The 19,190-nt window shown below is 60.9% G+C and overlaps 1 protein-coding gene across 12 annotated transcripts in view; it reads right to left on the bottom strand.

The window, feature by feature from the left end:
* The window catches only part of TBC1D22A (TBC1 domain family member 22A), a 541,067-nt gene that overhangs the window by 277,015 nt on the left and 244,862 nt on the right, over window positions 1–19,190 (bottom strand). For 10 of the 12 annotated variants that reach the window (XR_010835979.1, XM_059081667.2, XM_067010451.1 and 7 more), the window contains exon 12: window positions 17,118–17,213. The exons of the other annotated variants lie outside the window; for them this stretch is intronic. Coding sequence is in view for 9 of the 10 variants with exons in the window: in XM_059081667.2 (XP_058937650.1) it covers window positions 17,118–17,213 (96 nt within the window). In the remaining variant the exon portion in view is untranslated. The remainder of the gene's footprint in view (window positions 1–17,117; window positions 17,214–19,190) is intronic. 12 annotated transcript variants of the gene reach the window in all.

The raw sequence follows: 19,190 nt of genomic DNA, 5'->3' as shown, positions 1-19,190 counted from the left end.
CGAGATTAAATTACACTGAAGCGGGTTTGCGGCGACCTGCCGGCAGCGCAAACAGCAGCGGGTTGCCAGGCAATTCTGACGGTCTGAGGGCTCTGACCGGGCCTCCCGGGCACCCCCGGGGGCGGGGGACAGGGCGGGCATGGCACCATGAGCCGGGAAGCTGGCGTCCGTCTGGCACACGGTCCTGGAGTCATGCGTGACCGTCCAGCCCGCGGCTCTCTCCTTTCTGCACCTCCACCGTCTGCTCCCTCGGCCAGGACCTTCCCGCTGGCGTGGGGAGACGGGACCCCGCCCTGGGCCACACGCCGGCGTCTGCAGGAGCAGGCCGGGCTCTGTCCCCCGCGTGGCAACGGCTGCTACAGGCAAGGGCAAACATGAACCTCGGCGGTCACCACTCATAGAAGGTCCCAGGGCCGTCCCTCGAGTCAGTGGTCAACCACGAGCTGCCCTGGGCCCAGAGTTCACTTTGTGCCAAGCACCAGGCCACACGCTGACCTTCTGACCAATCCCGGGGCTGCTCCCCCTCCCCCCCCGTGTCTATGACCAATCCCGGGGCTCCCACACGCCCCACCCCCGTGTCTACGACCAATCCCGGGGCTCCCACACGCCCCACCCCCGTGTCTACGACCAATCCCGGGGCTCCCACACGCCCCACCTGGGAAAGAGGAATCTGGGACCCCAGGCATCTTAGTGACCACTCAGTTCACACCTGGCGCTGGGAGGGCTGCTTCCCCCAGGGCTACCCTCCTGAGCCCTGAACCTGACCTCTGCAAGACCCTGCCTCTCTGAGAGGCCATGTGCTCAGAGGGGACTGCCCCCCTCAAATGCCCTCCTGCTGTCCCCCCAGCACTTAAAGGACGCCTGCTTGGCACCCGGCAGCCCTGGGCTCGAGGTCAGACAGCCGAGGCTCTGATCTGGTCCCTCCTCCTAGAGCTGAGAGCTGACCAGAGGATAAGACCTCGGGAAGCCCCCTGGGTGGGCAGGAAGCTGGGCGCAAGCAGGGCTATGATGTTACAAAGGCCCTGTCCCGCTCCCCTGGCACACCCCCCTCCTGCACCAGCCACGGCCCCAGGAGGGCCCCAGAGGCCCTAGTATGAAAATTACCTATGAAAAGTTCACCCTTATCTCCCTTATTTTTAACCTATCACACTCGATGCCCTTTCGCCAGGAGAGCAAAGAATACAGAACCCAACCTGAAGCTCAGCAGACGTGAAGGCGGCCCTGCAAAGGCCCGCCCGCCTAGCTCCATGCTCCTCCCAGGCGGATGCTCGCTGGGGGGCCCGACTCGCCACGCTCAACCCTGCGTCCCCACCAGATTCGGACCCCGGCGTCCAGGAAGACAGAGCCCCTGCTGTCTCGGGTGGCGGGGAGGTGGGGAGGCTCAGGTCCTAACACCTCCCGGGAGGGGCTGGGCAGCTGGAGGCCATCAGGGCCGTGCTGGGCCCCCTGGGGCTGCCTCCTGCCTCCCTCCCTCTCCCCGCCCTCCCAGATGGTCCTGTGACAGCTGATTCCTTTGGCAATCCAGTTATTAGTTTGAAAATCTTGTCAAGTTCTGGACCAAACCAGGGCTAAAAATAGAAGGACGGTGACAGCCGGCTGCGATGGACAGCCAGCTGCCAGGCTGACCCACTGGCTGGTGACAGCCCTCCAGAAGGTAGGATATGGAAGGTGACACCGCAGAGAGCGATCTTCTGAGGACTCTGGGAGGTGCACTTTCCTTGCAATTAATTTCATATTTCTTCGCCAAAAAAGGGATTCTAAAGAGAAAACACCTTTGGGTACTGAAAACACAAGCTTGACATGAGCGCCCCAATCGAGCGAGCTCTGTGTTTCATGCGCACGGCTGAGAGGCGTTTGATCAGCACACAGAGGATATTTAAAATCCTGGCACGGCCGGCTCCATCCCGCAGGGACCTCTCCACTTCGTGGGCTGGAGGGATGGGCGGCTGGTCGCAGACGGGGTGCGATGGAGAGATGGAGATGCTGTCCGTGGAGACCCCTCGAGAACGCCCGGTGGGGAAGGACACCCACTTACGGGGGGAGAGGCCCCAGGCCCGTGTTTATCTACACGCAGCAGAGACACCCCTTCCAAGCGTGCAGAGGGCAGGCGCCGTGCAGAAGGCTCGGGAGCCTGGAGGTGGTGCCAGCTGTTACCCCCCGAGAAACAGGCGGCAGGCCCACCCCTGGGCCTGTGTGGTGGTGTCTCCACATTGGTTTTGGGGGTTTTTTTTTGTGGTACGCGGGCCTCTCACTGCTGTGGCCTCTCCCGTTGCAGGGCACAGGCTCCGGACGCGCAGGCTCAGCGGCCACGGCTCACGGGACCAGCCGCTCCGCGGCACGTGGGATCCTCCCGGACCGGGGCACGAACCCACGTCCCCTGCATCGGCAGGCGGACTCTCAACCACTGCGCCACCAGGGAAGCCCCACGCTGGTGTTTTCATGCGGGTGTCCGTGGAAGGTGGCAGGATGGACCGCGTGACAGTCGAGGGGGGGCTGTGAGGGAGACGTTTTAATACGGCCCGAGATGTAATTTCTTCAGGGGCTGAACAGATGAGCTTCTCCGAGTTGATCTACCCTAGGTATCACACACCATTTATGAGATAATAAGGGCCTTTCAATTAATGATTTGAATGGTGGGTGTAATTTTTTTCTTTAATGGCAAGTCTAATCACAGCAGAAATGGGCAGGGAGAGGGATGCTCTCAGCTGCCCTCCACCTCACCTGCAGGTCAGGCTCGTCCTGATGGAGGCTCGGCGAGGAAACCTCCAGACCAAGTGGGCTGTGTCAGGATGCAATCCAGGAGGGAGGGAAAGGGCCTCAGTGCTGGGGTTGGAATGTCACTCTCCACCAGGAAAGAGAAATTCTTCCTTTGTGAAAGGGAGGGAGGGGAGGGAGGGAGGAGGGAGGGGAGGGAGGGAGGAGGGAGGGAGAGGATGGGGAGGGAGGAGGGGAGGGGGAAGGGACAGGAGAGGAGGGAGGACCCACCAGTGCTCCCAGCGGTCCTAAAAAGCAGCCCTGCAGAACCAGAGTCACTTCCCCAGCAGATCCCAACTTTGCCTCACCAGCTGGAATTGCCTGGGCCTTCAGAGGCACCCAATAGTGAAAGCCAAAGCCTGCACTGCGGGCAGCCCTCGCTGGGCAAACTCTGGGGACCTGTGTCACGCTCAGGCTCTGGGGCCTGGGGACGGCCGCCCCAAGCAGCCCTCAGCAGGGCGGGCTCACAACCTGCTCGGTCCCTGACCCGGGGACTTTCAGAGGTGCCACCTAACAGGCAATTAAAATGCAGCCAAACTTCACACTAAAGACACTTTTTCTTATACAGCATAAAAGGATTTTTTAAATTATTATTTTGAAATTACTTAGCGGCAAGTCATTCACTTTACTTAAGATCGACTACGATTCCTAAGAAGCCCTCGTGGCGCCGGGACTGCTGGGGAGTGACGGACTCTAACCCACGTTTACGCTCAAACACCGTCACATTTAAACGAAGACGAAGTTGAACGGTGAACGAAACGGACAGGATGTTACTTTTTTATAGACGTCACCTGGACGTTTGTTGACTTCACCTTTTGGAGCCTGTTTTCTCCAAGCCGCAAAGAACACACGCTGCTTCCTGAGACTGAGGGGGCCGCCCTGCCCCAAGCTTGAGCCCAAACTGGGTCCTGAGGGAGGCCGAACCCCTACGTGAACTCGATGGCCACCCCAGGGAAGCTGCGGCCTTGGTTCCAAATGTGTCATGTAGATAATCCACAGATCCTGAAGATTCTCCCAGGCCTGACAAACAGCGCCACGCTGCCACCCGACACGCTTGCAGACTGAGGACGAGAGCCTCCGGGTCTGAGCTGCGAGCTGACTCGGGACCCCCAGCTGGGGTGACCCCCAGGGAGGTGCAGCCCTCAGAGGGGCGCTGGCAGCCGTCTCCTGGTCACTCCCCACTGACGGTCAGAAGCGCCTTCTGCCGAAGGAAGGATAGGCGGACCCGGGGAGAGGCGGACAGCAAGGGCCCAGCTCCAGCCTCGTCTGTCCGAGGGGGCCTGATGCCCCGCTGTGCCCACAGCGTCCCTGCTCCGCGAGGCAGTGCCTCCGGCTTCCCCGTGTGTCCAGGGCTCAGCCCGGGCAGATGCCACCCGCCCGCTAGGGGAGAGGCAGCGGCAGGCCGCGGAGCTTCCTGTCCGCTTTGTGGCCGTGGATCTTACAGGAAACGGCAGCGGCCCGGCCGCGGAGCTCACAGCCCTGTGTGCCTCACCGCACCGTCAGGAGGACGCCGAGGGGGTTCACTGCTGGCCCGGCCCCTGCAGCAGATTCCGCATTTCCGCACTTCGAGAGGAACCCCCTTCCGCCTGCCGAGGACACTCCCCCCAGCAAGATCGTAAACTCACACGGCACTTCCTCTGCACGCAGGTAAGCAGGACGGGATGCCGGAGCTGGAGGGAGCTGAGCAGCCACCCGCGGTACCCGTGCGTGGCGGCGCCTCCGCGTCACCGTGGGCCACCCAGTCCCCCGGACCGGGCCCTCTGCGGTTGAGAGCCAGGGACCTGGGCTTCCAAAAGCTCCCGGTCTATTCAGGTCCCCGACACGATGGGACAGGTGGACACAGAGGAACACGGGAAGCTCAGAGGCCAGGGGCCATCCGGGACGCCAACTATCGACCAGGACAGCAGAAAGAGAAACATGGCGTGAGTTCACAGCTCGGGACACTGTCCAGAGATGGAGACCTGGAGATTTGCAGACTGAACGGGCCCAATGACCACTCCGGCAGGATGACAGAAAGACACCTCACCAGACGCCTCAAGCCGGGGACAGACAAAAGCCCCCAGAGGCGGGCCACGGACAGAAAGGTGAGAATGAAGGCCCGGAGTCGGATGGCACTACCTTTCCCAGCAGCGGCGCCGGGCACGAGCAGAGCGTGGAGCGGTGTGTCCAACGGCCAGAGGGGCCGGCCCCGCCCTCCACGCCGTCCCGTCCCCGAGGGAGGCCGGGGCACCCTCACCCTGACTGCCCGCTGCGCTCCTGGACTCTGGGGGTGGCAGGGGATCGGGCTGCGAGGGCACCAGCCCAGCGAGGGCGCAGAGGGCGCCCTGACTCGGGACACCGGAGGACGCGGCGTGCAGCGCCCACTCGCGGAATTTCTGGAGAAGCTGCCGCTTCCGATAAACCACGGGGGGCGGTGGGGGGGAACCTGTGGAGAATTCGCAGGGAACGTGGGGACACAACTGCTAAGTCCAAGGGCGACAGGAGGGGACCGACTGACTCCCGTGAGCAGCACTTGGCCCCCAGGGAGGCCGCCCTCTGTGACCGGGACGCTGGGAGCCGGGGCCACGGGGGGCAAGAGCGAATCCGCTCCTTCCCTCCCTGCTCGCAAAGTCGTTATTCAAACAAATCAAGAAAGAGCTATTTAGAAAGACACTGGTAAATACAAAACACAAAAACTAAAGACATCCTAAGATTGAAACTGGCACCGTTTGAAGCGAGGGGAAGGTGGGCAGGGGGAATGGCTTGTTTTTGGCGAAAAGGCGTTTAGAACTTTCCGTCTTTTAAAAATATATACACATACGTAGCTTTCACATTTGTTTAAAAATTGTGGTGACGGGGCGAGAATACGTGGGGGCCAACCCCACCCACCCCTCTCCGCTCTCTGTCCGAAAACCCTCCGCTGAGCGGTCTGCCGGCACCGATGGAAATGCCGCACCCGGAGGGAAACCGCCGCGGCGCCACGCGAGAGTCCTCGGGACCTGAACTTCAACGAGGGCCGCGTGACTAAGAAGCCAGCACCGTCTCGTCTCAGCTCCTGCTTACACTCCTGCCGGACCCCGGCCGCACCCGCGGCTCAGGATCACGCGGAGCCCATCGCGACAGGGCGAGCAACGCAGAGCCTGGGACTCGCCGCCGAAGGGGTGACGGCGCCCATCGCGGCAGCCCGCGAGACGAAGGAGAAGGTCGGGCCCCGGGAGCAGGTGCGGACAGGCCCCCGGCCCTGCCCCGCGGGCGCCGCCGCCTCAGGCTGTCCGTACAGGGACGCGCACTTTCACTCGGGCCGAGGCCACGTGCGGCCTGGTGACGCGCGGACCGCGGACGCAGAGCGGCGCGCCGGCTCTCCAGGTGGCGGAGTTAGCGGCCTGGGTGCAGCCCTGGGGCCACCAGGCCCCGCGGGCTCGGGTTCCACGTACTCATCCCCCGCAGAGAGCAGGACCCACCGCAGTGAGGGCTGATTTAATAAGGGCACAGCCGCGTCTGAGGACGGTCGTGGGACAGAGGCTCCCACTTTGTTCCTCGAACGCCCGTGGAGAGGGCAGTTCTTAAAGGGACACGAGCCTGGGAGGGCAGGGGCCACCAGGGGGCTGGGTGGGGACAGCCAGCTCCTGCCTCCCCTCCCACTGGTCACTCGCTGGGAGTACCAAGCGCACCGCCAGCCCCAGGGGCCCGTGCTCGGGGAAGACGGAGAACCACGGAAACGGGTCGCAGACGCTGGGGTGGCAGGAGGGGCGGGCGGCGTCAAGGAGAATCCCTCAGATCGGCGAGTGTTCCAGGCCTGCGCGCGCGGGGACGGCAGGGGGCTGAGGACCACCTGCCCCGGAGACAACGCGCACCGGGCGCTCCCCGAGACCGGGCACCTCGATCGGCAAGCCTGGCACGTGGACGGCCAGTCCCTCCGCGGCCCAGCCCCTCCTGCCCTGCAGAGAAGGTGCTGCCGCAGGCACCACACTGTTCCAACGGACCACGAGGCGGGCGTGCCCTCCTGCCCACACTAACGGCGCCCGTCGTTAGTGATGGGAAGGAGCCCGCGGCCACGGTAACGAGCGCGCAAGAGGCCGCGGTACAGAAGGACCCAAGCCGACTCCACGTGCGGCCACGGGGCCGTCTCCCTCCTCCCGACATGCCCCAAGCCGCCACGGAAGAGCCGTCGCTTCTCCGGGCTACAAACCCGGCGCCGGCCTCCACGCCTCGTTCACCCTGACCCGGCTGGCTCACTGACGGGTTCCCCGACCCACCGGCAGCGGGCACGTCTCAGCACCGGATGACAGGGCCGGCAGAGCTCCCATCCTGCGAGCCCGGCCTGGCCCCTGCCCTGCCCTGCAGGCTTCGAGCCCCGAGCTTGAGGGCAGGCGAGGTCCACCTGCCTCCTGTGAGCCCGGCCCGGGATGCCCCCCGCAGCTCCCCACCGCCCTTCCTGTGTGGACAGACACTTGTCCCAGGTCACGCGCCCCCTCTGCTGGGGGCGGCGTGGCGGCAGAGATGAGGCTCCCTGTTGAAAGTGCAGGGCGGCGGCAGGCCAGGGCCCAACGCTGCAGCATCGACAGCACTCGGGTGGGCCTCGGCCACTCCTGCCAACCGCCCTGCCCGGCCAGGCCGCCTCTGCCCACCTGCCTGCCCCGTGGGGCGTGAGCGCACCCAGCCACGGCCCTGCCACCCACCCAGCACCGTGCGAGCCCTCTTTCCTAAGAGCCTCACGATGTCACACTAGACCGCATGGCAAGGGGTGGGCACCCCTGGAGTTCCTAGTCAGGAAAGGTCCCAGCCGCTGACACCCCATCCGCCTCCACGGCCACGCACACCCGCGCTTCGACACACGCGCCACCCATGGGAGCACACGGCAAAGCACGATCCACCGGAAGATTTGTTTCCAACTGACCCAATTTTGTCTTTAAAATGTCTTGAAATGATGAAGAAAGAGACAATTGATCTTTACATTGACATTTCCTGACATTTGCTGCTTCAAATGAACGCAAGATGAAACACAAACCATTGGAGGTTAACCCGTGGAAGGCCACTCGGCGGAGCAAAATCAGTGCCGCTTGACAGAGACGCACACCCTGCCCCGGGGCCACTGCTCTGACCCAGCAGAGGGGATGACGCCAGGGAGCTAATTAGCTGCCTCGGGGGGGACTGAGTGCACCCTGGATCAAAACAGCAATGGGCTTGCCCAGGAGGCGCTGGAGGCGAGGCCGTGACCCCACGCTTGAGGTCTCAGTGACAGGGCATCAGGGGGCCCCGCCCAGGGGTCCCCATGGACAGAGGGCAGGAAGATCTTCCGGAAGGTCCCGCCGACTCTGCTGTCTGGTTTCAGAGCAAAGGGAGGGAACGGAGTGGGGACGGGCAAAGGCACGCAGAGGCGGCCCCTCCGTCCTGTCGGAGGCCCCGAGACCTCACCGTCGTGGACACCCCACACCCACGGGGCAGAGGACACTCGCCGGGGGTGACGGCCCCCACAGGTGTGAGCACAGGCCGCCTCCTGTCTCCGCTCCACCCGCAATTCCAAAACTGCGGCTGATCTTCAAAGGCCTGCAAGTCCAACCTGACAAAGGCTCTAGCTGAGGAGCATTTACGCGGAGGCCTCTGGCAAAGCAAACGAATTCCACGGGGCTGCCAGCGTCCAGGCCGGAGGACACGTAATGGGCGAGGACAGGTGAGCGGTGAGGTCGCTTGGCCCTGTGTCTGCACGCAGAGCCCGGCTCGGTCTCCTCAAAGCTCAGGCTTCGGATCTTGTTGTCTTCCTTTCTGTCTTTGTAAATCAGAGATGCCCCAGAGATTCTTTTAATGGCTTTACTAGTAGGCTCTTCAGCAAAGATCCCAGAAGTCTGCAGTGAGGTGCATTAGGGCGGCCTGCTGAGTGCAGGGCCGGGCCGGGGGGTGATGGGGAGGCCAGCTGGGAGGCGGCTTGAAGGTCGTGTACCGGAACCCAGCCCAGTCTGCACACCGATCCCGCATGGTTATTTAGAAATGACCTCTTCTAACCCCTTCTCTGATGATAGGGACCGATGACTTGGCAGAAAGAAGCCTGGTCCAGTGAGAACAACACGGGCTCTGAGGATGACGGATGAGCTAGACCGGGCGGGGCCAGAACCCTCCGTCACGGCCACCTGGCCAGAGGCAGGGGACAGCTGGGGCGCTGTACGCAGCTTCTGAGCCGCCACGGGCAGGCGGGAGCACATCGGTGGGCTCACGTGAGACAGACACACGTCTCGCCCCTGGGGACCACGTGGCGTGCGTGCCTGTGTCTGCATGTGCACCTGTGTGTGAGCTGAGGGACAGAGTCTGCGGGGATCCCGGTGCAGTGGGACACCTGCTGAGACGTCCAGAGGACACTCAGGGACCTCGGAGCCCAGCGTCACTGAGCAGGGCCCCGGCCAGGCACCTCACGAAGGGGCCTCACCTGCCTACGGCGGGAATGAGCCCAGGTGAGAGAATCATGCTGACCACACTCACCGAGAGGACGCGGAAAACACAACAGACACTCAAGCAGGGAAATTTAAACGTCCGTAATTCTACTGACCTAAACTAGATGCCGCAAACACGGTGACCTGCTTCTGTTGAGTCTTTTAAAAAATTCTTATTTATTTATTTATTTTACTATTTATTTGGCTGTGCTGGGTCTTAGTGGCAGCAATGGGGGATCTAGTTCCCTGACCAGGGACTGAACCTGGGCCCCTGCATTGGGAGCGTGGACTCTTAGCCACTGGACCACCAGGGAAGTCCCTGGTAAGTCTTTTTATTGTGCATATAAGACAAGCAAACTTGGGATCTTTTCTACATGTAAATATACGTATGCATTTTACGTACATGGATACATGTAGGTGTGTTTCCTATATGTGTAGTGTACAGATTTGTAATGTTGAACACATGTACACATTTTATATACACACACATGCAGATTATGTTTACATGTGTCGATCGTGTGTGTACGTGTGTGTATATATATATAGACATGTGTGTTTTATACATACATAAGAGGGTGTGTGTTTTACATGTATGGACATATACAGACGTGTGTATGTGTGTATGTACGTGTACAGATGTGTGTGATTTCGGGTCACGCTTTTCCCCCCACGCAGGAATATCCTGAGAGCACTTTCTCACTGACTATTATTTGAAGATGTGATTTTTGGTAGTTAGAAAATATTTCAACCAGCAACGTACGATAATCCAGGGCACTCTTCTGCCAACGTTGGATATTTAGGCTGTTGACGATTTGTTTTCCCGTAATTATAAGCAAGCGGAATTACCGGATCAAAGGTAAGGCTCTTGGGCTTCCCTGGTGGCGCAGTGGTTGAGAATCCGCCTGCCGATGCAGGGGACACGGGTTCGAGCCCTGGTCTGGGAAGATCCCACATGCCACGGAGCAACTAGGCCCGTGCGCCACACCTACTGAGCCCACGCGTCTGGAGCCTGTGCTCCGCGACAAGAGAGGCCGTGACAGTGAGAGGCCCGCGCACCGCGATGAAGAGTGGCCCCCGCTCGCCGCAACTAGAGAAAGCCCTTGCACAGAAACGAAGACCCAACACAGCCGAAAATAAAATTTAAAAAAAAAAAAAAAAGGTAAGGCTCTTGACACAGATTATTAACAGCTCTCCAGAAAGGTTGTATCTCAAGCCCCTCGTAGCCATGAAGGCACAGGTCTGCTTTGTGCCAACTTCACCGATTTTAAGAAAGTACATTTTAAAGAGCATCGCTAAGTTGACAGGTAGCATGTTTCAACTTTCAATTCTTCACATATGATCGGAGGACATCTCAGGCTTCCTGGACAGCTTGTCTCACCGATCGGATCATCCCCACCCACTGTGTTTCCCACGTAGACATTTTCTTCTTATTTTGTTTATGATCTTTCAGACATACAGACATTTACAATTTCAAGGCTTAGCTTAAAACGTGTCACCTGAGAGAGAGCCGGCTCTTTCTTAGCTTAGGCACCCGGGACCATCTGCAGTAACTTGGGGTGTTTGGGTCCCCAAAGTCCCATACGTTCCAGGCCCCACTGAGTGGGGGGGGCGGGGCTGTGGCTGGGGATTCTCCAGGGAGACTTTCCTTCACTCCCTCCCCGTTCAGAGCCAAGTCTTAGAGAAGCAAGACTCCGCACGCCAAGCTCTGTCTGTCAGGCTTGCTTGCTTGGGTTCAGGGGTCCTGGCTCACGCAGAGAGGGTTTCTCACTCAATACCCACCTGCTCAGGCTCCGGGCTCTCTTTGGTGCCCTGTGCCGGGTGCCCATCCCCCCAGCAGGAGCCAGCAGCTGCCCTCAGGGCCAGCACCAGCTCCATGCCGGCTACTCCTTGAAGAGTCCACAAAGTCAGAAAATCCACTTTTCATGTGCACGGTATGTGTGTGTGCCTGTGTGTGTGTGTGTGTGGGGGGTGCATGTACCAGCTGGGGGAGGACGAGGGGGGCCTCACTGAGCACTTAGCTGTCACCCTGCAGAAACAGAAGGATGCTGCAGATTTTATGGGACAGTCCCTGGTCTTTCCCCAGGTATTCGAGATTGACGATTTGAGATATTCTTTAGCATGTCAAGATGAATGTTCTCTTATTTTTACTTTATTAAGAGTACGGTTGGTTCTTCCTTTCTATTAAACTCAGGAGAAGCTACTGAATCTCTCAAGACCCCCCGTGCCTTGATGCCGCTGGCTTCCTGCTAGGCTGTTACAACAACAGTGAGCAGGGAGGAGTGAACACAGCTGCCCTGACTCTGGGGGACCTGGCTGCAGGGCCGCCCCTGGCTGGCATCTGGAGCTTGGCTCCTGCAAAAAGCTGGAGCCGTGTCTCCGGGGCCGGCCTGCCAAGACCGCCCGCGCCAACCACATGATGCACGGTGAGCGCTGGCTGTCCTTCCGGGATCTGGAATTTCGGTGGGGCAGAGGGTGCCTCCACCACCTGCCCCAGTAAAAACCTCGGGCCTGGGCTTCCGTCAGCTCCTGGAGGGAGGCGGGCTCTGCGGGGCTCCGGTGGGGAGGGTGTGAGGAGACGCTCGACGACACATTACCTAAGCCATTCATTTACGTTATCATTGGCTCCTTCACCGCATTTTATCATAAGCTGACTTCATTTTTCCATGTCTAACTTCTCCAATTAAAGAGTTACTAGGCTTTTAAAAACAATGTGTTTAAATAATAAAAGGCATTTCGCCCATGAATTTGTTTACAAGCCCAGCACAGGCCACACCCCACACATTTTTTTTTCCCCTTTGCGGGTCACCAATTATTAGGGCATTTTGAATATTTTGTGATGGGCCTGATTGACGTTCATTGGTAGAAGAAGGGAACCAAGAACTGCAAATGTGAACTTTACAGACAGTAAAGAGGAGTCTATAAGGTCCCATATGTTTTTAAATTGATTCTATAATTACAGGATCACTTTCATCTTCACCCATGTAGTTTGAAGAGGGCTCTCTAATTTCCAAATGCTTGATTACTCAGGTTTAACTTTATTATCTAATTTTAAAGGATTATGCTCAGCAAATGCAGTCCGTATTGTTCCGGTTTTTCAGATTTTGACAATTTTTATGGTCTAGATCAGATGATTAATTTTGTAAATGCTCCACAAACTCTTAAAAACAGATGCATCTCTGTACAATTCAGATCCTACCCAGAGCTTTTAAGCCGTCAGACCCACAGCAGCCTCGTTTTTTATCCTGATCAAATATTCTGAGCCTTCTCCTAAGGCTGCTCCATTCGATGTCTTTCTGTTTGTAAAGTTTTAGACTCAGGTTTAACCTGCAGACAAAGTGAGACGTGGACCACCGCGCCCAACGCCCCAGAGCCTCTGCCAGACAACGTCTAACAGCAGAGGCACCTCGGAGCCGCGGGCCGCACTGTGGACTGTAGCCGCTTCCCCCTCGAAGTCAACGGGAAGTCCGCCAACCTCGCTGTCCCCGAGCCTGCCCACCCGTCCCTCTGGGTTCCACGTGTCTCACACCCTGTGGGCGTGTCCATCTACCCACCCCTCTGCCTCCCACCCCAGGTCCGGCTCCGCCCCTTTAGGGCTCCTCCTCCAGCCTTAGGGCCCCGCCTCCTACTGCACCAGTCCCGTTCCCACCCCTGGCTCCCCTGCCCTGTTAAGGAAGCCGCCTGGCTCCCCCATGCCCTCTCAAGCTCCTCTCCTGGTCACCACCCACACCCCGACCCCGCACGCTCAGCCGTACTTCACTTGCAGAGCAGGCTGGGACCTGATCGGCTCCAGATCCGGGTCCTCGGTTCTAACTCCCCAACCTGCTCCCGCACCTGATTTATTACTCCCGTCCCCGACCCCTGGCCTCACAATACACAGAGCCCTGCCGTCCCCGCCCGGTCCACCCCCAGCCAGCCCGGCCCCTCCCCTCGTGGGTGGGACCGGAGTCTCGTGACAGACAGCACAGGGCCCGGTGCAGAGGGAGGGCCTGAGGGGACATCAGAGCAGACGGACGCCTCCCCCTGGGCGCTGCCCCTGCCTGTCCCCACCTGGTCCCCGCCGAGCCGCAACCTGCGATCACAGGGGACGAGCGGAAGGGCCCGCGCGAGAGGAGGCCCCGGCGCCAGGGGTGCGGGGCGCGGCGGCCACCGCTCACACACTGAGCTCCCTCCGTGGAGCGGCTGGGGTTTCCAGGCGGGGCCCTACACCCGGCCTCACGCCGGGCTCACAGCCTCCCGGGGCTGGCGGCCACCACGCATGCTCGGGAAGCCGTTTCTCCCCACGAGGCTCGTCGTTCATCAACAAATATGCAGCAGCCGATTACCTTCTCAGAAATATTTACAGACCTCTGAGTTCCCCAGGTCCCTGCAGAGAAGGTCCCTGATTTCACTGGAAGTTCCACGCTCCGTTCACCATAAATGAATTGCTTTGTCTACTCTGAAAAACAAAGCACTACGTGCTGCTGCCTCTTTTGCATCTAAGGGACTTGGCGTCTTCTAAATCCAGAAGCACGATGCCAGCTCCTACGTGGGGAGAAACTTCGATGTCACAAAGCACGTCTGCGGCCACGCTGCCGGGTCACACCCCCCGAGAGGCGGTGGGGCAGGAATGCTCCCCCCTGGGTGCTGCCCTCCCCACCAAGCAGCAGGGCCAGGGCGAACCAGGCTCTGCGGGCTGTGAATGAGGACCAGGGGGGCCGCACGGGGGCTGTCGGACCCCCGAAGTCCTGGGACACCAGGACAAACTAAGCAGCTCAGGCTTCGGGGGGATAAACTAGAATGATTTTCTAGGGTCGCGCAGTACCAACTGTCTTATAAGCTGCCCTTATGAACCAGCCAAAGAGCCCGGTGAGGCCGGCACCCCCAGCGTACCTGCATCCCCGCCGGAGAGGAGGCGCGATCAGGGGCGCGTGCAGCTCTGGCTCAGGACCTGAGCCCAGCCCTTCAAAGGCATCTTCAGCCACGTGCACCAATCCCCTCTGGGCCCCAAGTTCGTACTGTGGGGCAGGGACCAGGTCAGCGTGCCAGCCGCACCGCCAGGGGACACAGGACTGGGCACAGGGGGGCGCCTTCCCCCACAGGCCCTACAGAATCTGGTTAGAAAAAGGCAGCCGCGGAGAATCAGGCTGCGGGCGCTGAGGCTGAGGCGTCCGTGGCTGGCGGGGTGGGGACAGGGGGCTGGGGGAAGAGGCCGGCTTCGGACACCCAGGGTGCGGCGCCTGCGGGCTGCGTTCGGGCAGAGCTGGGGACCTGTCACCTGCAGGACGGATGGCGCAAGGCCTGCCCGGGGGACAGCGAATCCTCGGGGAAAAGTACAAGGTCCCTGGGGTACCAGACCGGGGCAGGGGTGACCGTCCACTGCGGGAGGTGCCTCCCTCCAACCAGACGACCCAGCGAGCCTCCCGGAGGTCCACAGAACCGGACGCAACCAGACCCCTGGTCTGGGCAGGTCTCAGAAGCCAAAGCACACGAGAAGAGGCGGGACCCCGACTTCACCGAGCTTCTGGGAACTGGACGCAGGGAGCCAAGCCCGTGCCCGCCCCCCGCCAAAAGCACCCACACCGCTGGGCGTGCTGAACACTAGGAGGGCTCTGCCTTTCTCCTGAAGACGCCCCTCAGGAGATGACTGTTCCCACGGGGAAGGCACAGCGGCGTGACACTTGCCAAGGGGCAAATCACGATTCTGCAGAGAGCGAGGGCCTTTAAAGCCTTCTCTGTGGGTGTTCCACTGCTGGACTCTCAAGCTGCCTTCCGTGCACACAGAATCACGTTCCTAAAATGCCACAATTGCCCACGTGATTGCCCCGTGCCCACCAGGGCTCCAAAGGTGCTTTATTTAATTTGTGTTCTCTTCTTGTTTACCCTCCCATTCGGTTCAATTCCCCACAACGCAGTGTGTTCCCAACACGCCCTGCATCCAACCCCATGACATCCAGGCCTGAGTCCATCCTGAGTTCGGGGGAGAATCAACCTCAGGGCCCGTCCGAGTTCTGGCGCACCGGCTGCTGCGCTGCGCTTGTCCCCCGGCCTCGCTGAGGCTGGAGTTAAGAGAGCAGGGCCCTGAGGGGGCCAGCAAAGCGTTCTAAGCAGCCGCCTAGTAGCGCCCTCCAGTTACAACAGGGCGGCGCCTCCGGCCAGACAGCGACACGAGAGTGCTGGGCGACGGGGCTCGTCTTCACGTCTCCCAAGGCCACCGGGGACGCGGTCACGTCAGGCGGGGCGGCCACACCGCGGGGCCCGGGGCAGCCCTCCACGGGCTCCTGCGCGCGGGGCGGGAAGACAGGGAGGCCCAGCGGGGCGGCCCGGCACCACCCACCCGTGGGCACTTCCTCCCACCCAGCTCGGGGACCCTCGCGGCCAGGGCTGCTGCTAGCGGCCCTGGACCCTGGCAGCACCGTCCCTGTTTGCGTAGCAGGAGGAAGAAACGGAGGGCCGGACCCTCTGCACGAGGTCACGACCAGCTTCAGGTTCCCGTGCCCGGCCAGGACTCACGCCGGCGGCCAAGGGCCGTTTCTCGGGCACGCGAGGCTCAGGGGCCGCCCAGCGCTGGGGGTCACGAGCGGTTCCTGGGAGAATGACGAGCCTTGGGCTCAGCGCACTCCCGTCACTCTTTCCGAACCACCGCCCCCCACCAGCTGCGGGCCCTGCGAGGGCAGTGAGGTCTGCCTGGGGCCTCCCGGAACCGTTTCCCCAACCAGAGAAGAAGCCCCAGCGTAACTGAGGCAGCGACACCTGAGCCACCGTCAGCATGGGGGACTCGGGCACCTGCGTCACCTGTCGTGCAGGTGAGAGCTGGCCGGGCGCAGGTGTGGACGCTGGCCCTGGTCACCAGGGAGGCGGGGCCCTTCTCCTTTCCAACCAACGGCCCGGCCGCCCGCGGTCACCCCCCCGTCACTCGGCGACACAGGCCAGCGCCGGGCAGGAGGCTGCCTTCTCCCCAGTTCACAGACAGCAACCGGAGGTGGGAAGAGGCAGGGCGGGGGGCAGGCGCCCTGCAGCGCGGCTCCCGCGGGCACGGCTGGCCCGTGCTGACAGCAGGGCAGGAGCCGGGATGAGAAAGGGACCAGGTCTCCCCGTCCAGCACCTCGGGGCAGGGCAGGCTGGGCTCTGCTGGCCCGGGCACAGGCCCTCCCCGTCCAGCGTCTCCTGGTGGCCGAGACGGAAAGCACCTGGGCACCGCGGCAGGGCTGGGTGGCTCCCCGCGGCCCGCGGCGGGTGCAGCGGGGGCCTCAGAGGGTCTGACAAGCACGGGAGTTGAGGGACCACGGGCCAGGCGAGCTGCCCAGCGTCACCACACTGTGGCCTGGGAAAACAGGGCCTCCTTCCCTGCCCCCTCACCTGAAGGACGAGAGTGACCCCCAGCCAGTGAGGGGCAGAGCCTGGTCCCTGGCCCCCTCCACTGGTGTCTCCTCACTGCACCCCAGGCGGCCCGCCCCGCCAGGGGTCAACACCGCCCACAGTACCACCGCGCAAGCGCCCACCTGGAGCCCCTGGGTCGAGCACAGAGCCTCTGATGGCCGGGGGCGGGTGTAGCTCTCCCACGGAACCGCTGAGGAAACGTGGCTCAGAGAGGCTAAGCAACCAGGCCTGGGTCACACAGCTACCAAGTGCCGGGCAGCCAGGCCACGTGGTCACGCGGCCAGCCCCTTCCCTGATGCCCCGCTCCCCACGGCTGTCACGAGGCTCCCGGGAGCCCCTGGGCCATTCCGCTCAGGGCACACACCGGCCGGCTCAGGGGGCGTCTCCCGGAGTCCACGACAGCACGTTTAGTAAGGCCAGCGTCGGCAGAGCCCAGGCCCCATGTGATGTGTGCCCCCGGCCGGGGAGGCTCAGGCGGCAGGTCAGCGGTGACCACAGGCCGCCCGTCTCCGAGCGCCTCCACAGATGACCCCGTGAACTAAATCTAATACCCGCCCTCCCAGCAGGAAATCACAGGCGGGCTCTTCCGAAAAGGCAGTTACTTACTTGAAAATCTCTTTCTCCCAGTATTTCTTTCCTCCATCTCACGAGAAAAGCAGCACACACGTACAAGTGGAAATGCGCGAAGCCCTCGGGTTCCGACTGCAAGAGAGAACAGCCGAGCAGGTCAGCGTGTGCAGCCCAGACAGGCCGGCCGGGGACACCGAGCGGGGCCAGCTTGCTCCCTTTTCCACTCAAGGCCCTCGTCTCTAATTCTCATCTCGTTAAACTAAGGACGAGTTTCTCCCTAATCGGGCCACGGGACACAGTGGATGTGCCCGGAGACAGGGTGCTCCTTTGCTTTCCTGCACACGTGATGGCCAGCAACCATAAAAGGCCAGTCCGAGGGGCCCCCATCCTACGCACCCCGTGAGAAGGGACCCGTTTTCCCCGCAGAGGCCGATCGCTCGGCCCTCAACGAAAGGCAAGAGCGGAGCAGGCGTCCGGCCCGGGCACGGCCCGGAAGCGACGCTGACCGGAGGCGTGGGGCAGCGAGGCTGCCGCGTTCCCCCCGAGCGGTCACCTGCGCCCCTCCTCGCTGCCCCCGTGCTGCCAGGACAGACCCGGCAGTGGGTAGGGTGGGGAGAGGCAGGCCCGGGGAGATGGGGTAGGCGACCCCACGGAAACCATAAAATCCCAGCCTGTTAGTGAGTCGGGCCAAGGGGGTACAGCACAGCTGTGAAAAGAGGTCAGACGCTAGATGGTTCGACGGTTGAACCAACAAAATATGCTGATGAATGTGGGGCCTGTGGGGTAGGAGAGGAAGAGGAGCCGAGGATAACACCGACATCCTTGGCCTGAACAAGCGCAAAGAGGAAGCCGCCGTCTCCTACGAGGGGGGGAGGTTTGTGGGAAAGGGTGCGGGAGGAAGTGTGCTGACGGGAAGGTTGTGAGTCTGTCCTGTGGACACACACCTGCTCGGCGTCCGAGTGGAGCCGTCAGGCAGGCGGTGGGCAGATGAGTCCAGGGTGTGTCACCGAGTCCAAGCCTGCTCTGCTCGCCGCACGACAGGCCAGTAAATCGGAGACGACGAGGTGTTGAGGCGGGGAGTACGACTTTATTTGGAAAGCCGGCAGACCCAGGAGGTGGCAGACTAGTGTCTTTGTAAAACCACCTTATCGGGGTTTGGACGCCCGTTTCTTTTATAGCACAGAGAGGAGGAGGAGATGAGAAGTAAAGTGAAAAGGCCGGAACTTCTGCCAACACCACCTGGATTGACGGCCAGCCTCAGGGAGGGGACGTGCTGATTTCGTCTTTCTTACAGGTAGAACAGGGTCCGGCTGTTTCCCTGAACAAAGGCACTTTGGTTTAACATTCAGGGGGCAGGGCTCCCCAAGGCAGGCCATTATGTATAGACAGTATCCTCCCAGTGAACAAAAGCAGCGGAAAGCAAAGGTTGCAGTAAAAGAAACAGATGCAACAAGTAATCAGAATTGGCCCTTCCCTGTTACAAGTGCAAGAGGACGGCCCCACGGTCCAGGCCGCTGGACCTGGGGTCCTAACAGGACTGAGCAGGGAGCTGGGAGGAGTCACAGGAGAGTGTGAGGTGCTGCCAGAGGGTCAGGTAACAGGAGCCCCAGGAGGTGACTGACCCCTGGGTTTAGCCACACGGAGGTCACTGGCAGGTCACACCGCCGGGAGTGTCAGAGGGGGCTGAGGAGAAAAGCCAGAGACGGGAGTGTGCGTCTGCATCTCACGGGCCTGTGCTGGCTGAACTGGCACCGACCGGCACGTTGAGCAGGACTGCCGCAGTGTGGCGGCATCCTTGCCTCCTGCGTCCTGACTTCACGGCGACCTGACCGCCGCTTTGCACATTTCGTGCCGGAGAAGGAAGCTGTTTTGCACTCGGACTCTGTGTAGATAACCCGTAGCAGGTTACGACAGTGCCCTCCTGTTCCTAATTTACTAGAGTTCTTATGGATGGTTACAGAATTTCATCAGATGCTTTTCCTGAATCAACTGAGACAATAAGATCGTTTTCCTTTCATCTGTCTGTGAATGTGGTGAATTACATTAGTATCAGAGCTTCTTTCACGTTGAACCAACCTTGCATTCCCGGTAAACTCAGTTTGGTCACAG

This window comes from Kogia breviceps, chromosome 12, assembly GCF_026419965.1.
Source record: "Kogia breviceps isolate mKogBre1 chromosome 12, mKogBre1 haplotype 1, whole genome shotgun sequence".
NCBI lineage: Eukaryota > Metazoa > Chordata > Mammalia > Artiodactyla > Physeteridae > Kogia > Kogia breviceps.
Note: the sequence above shows the minus strand (reverse complement) of the source record. Positions and strands in the feature narration are given on the sequence as shown.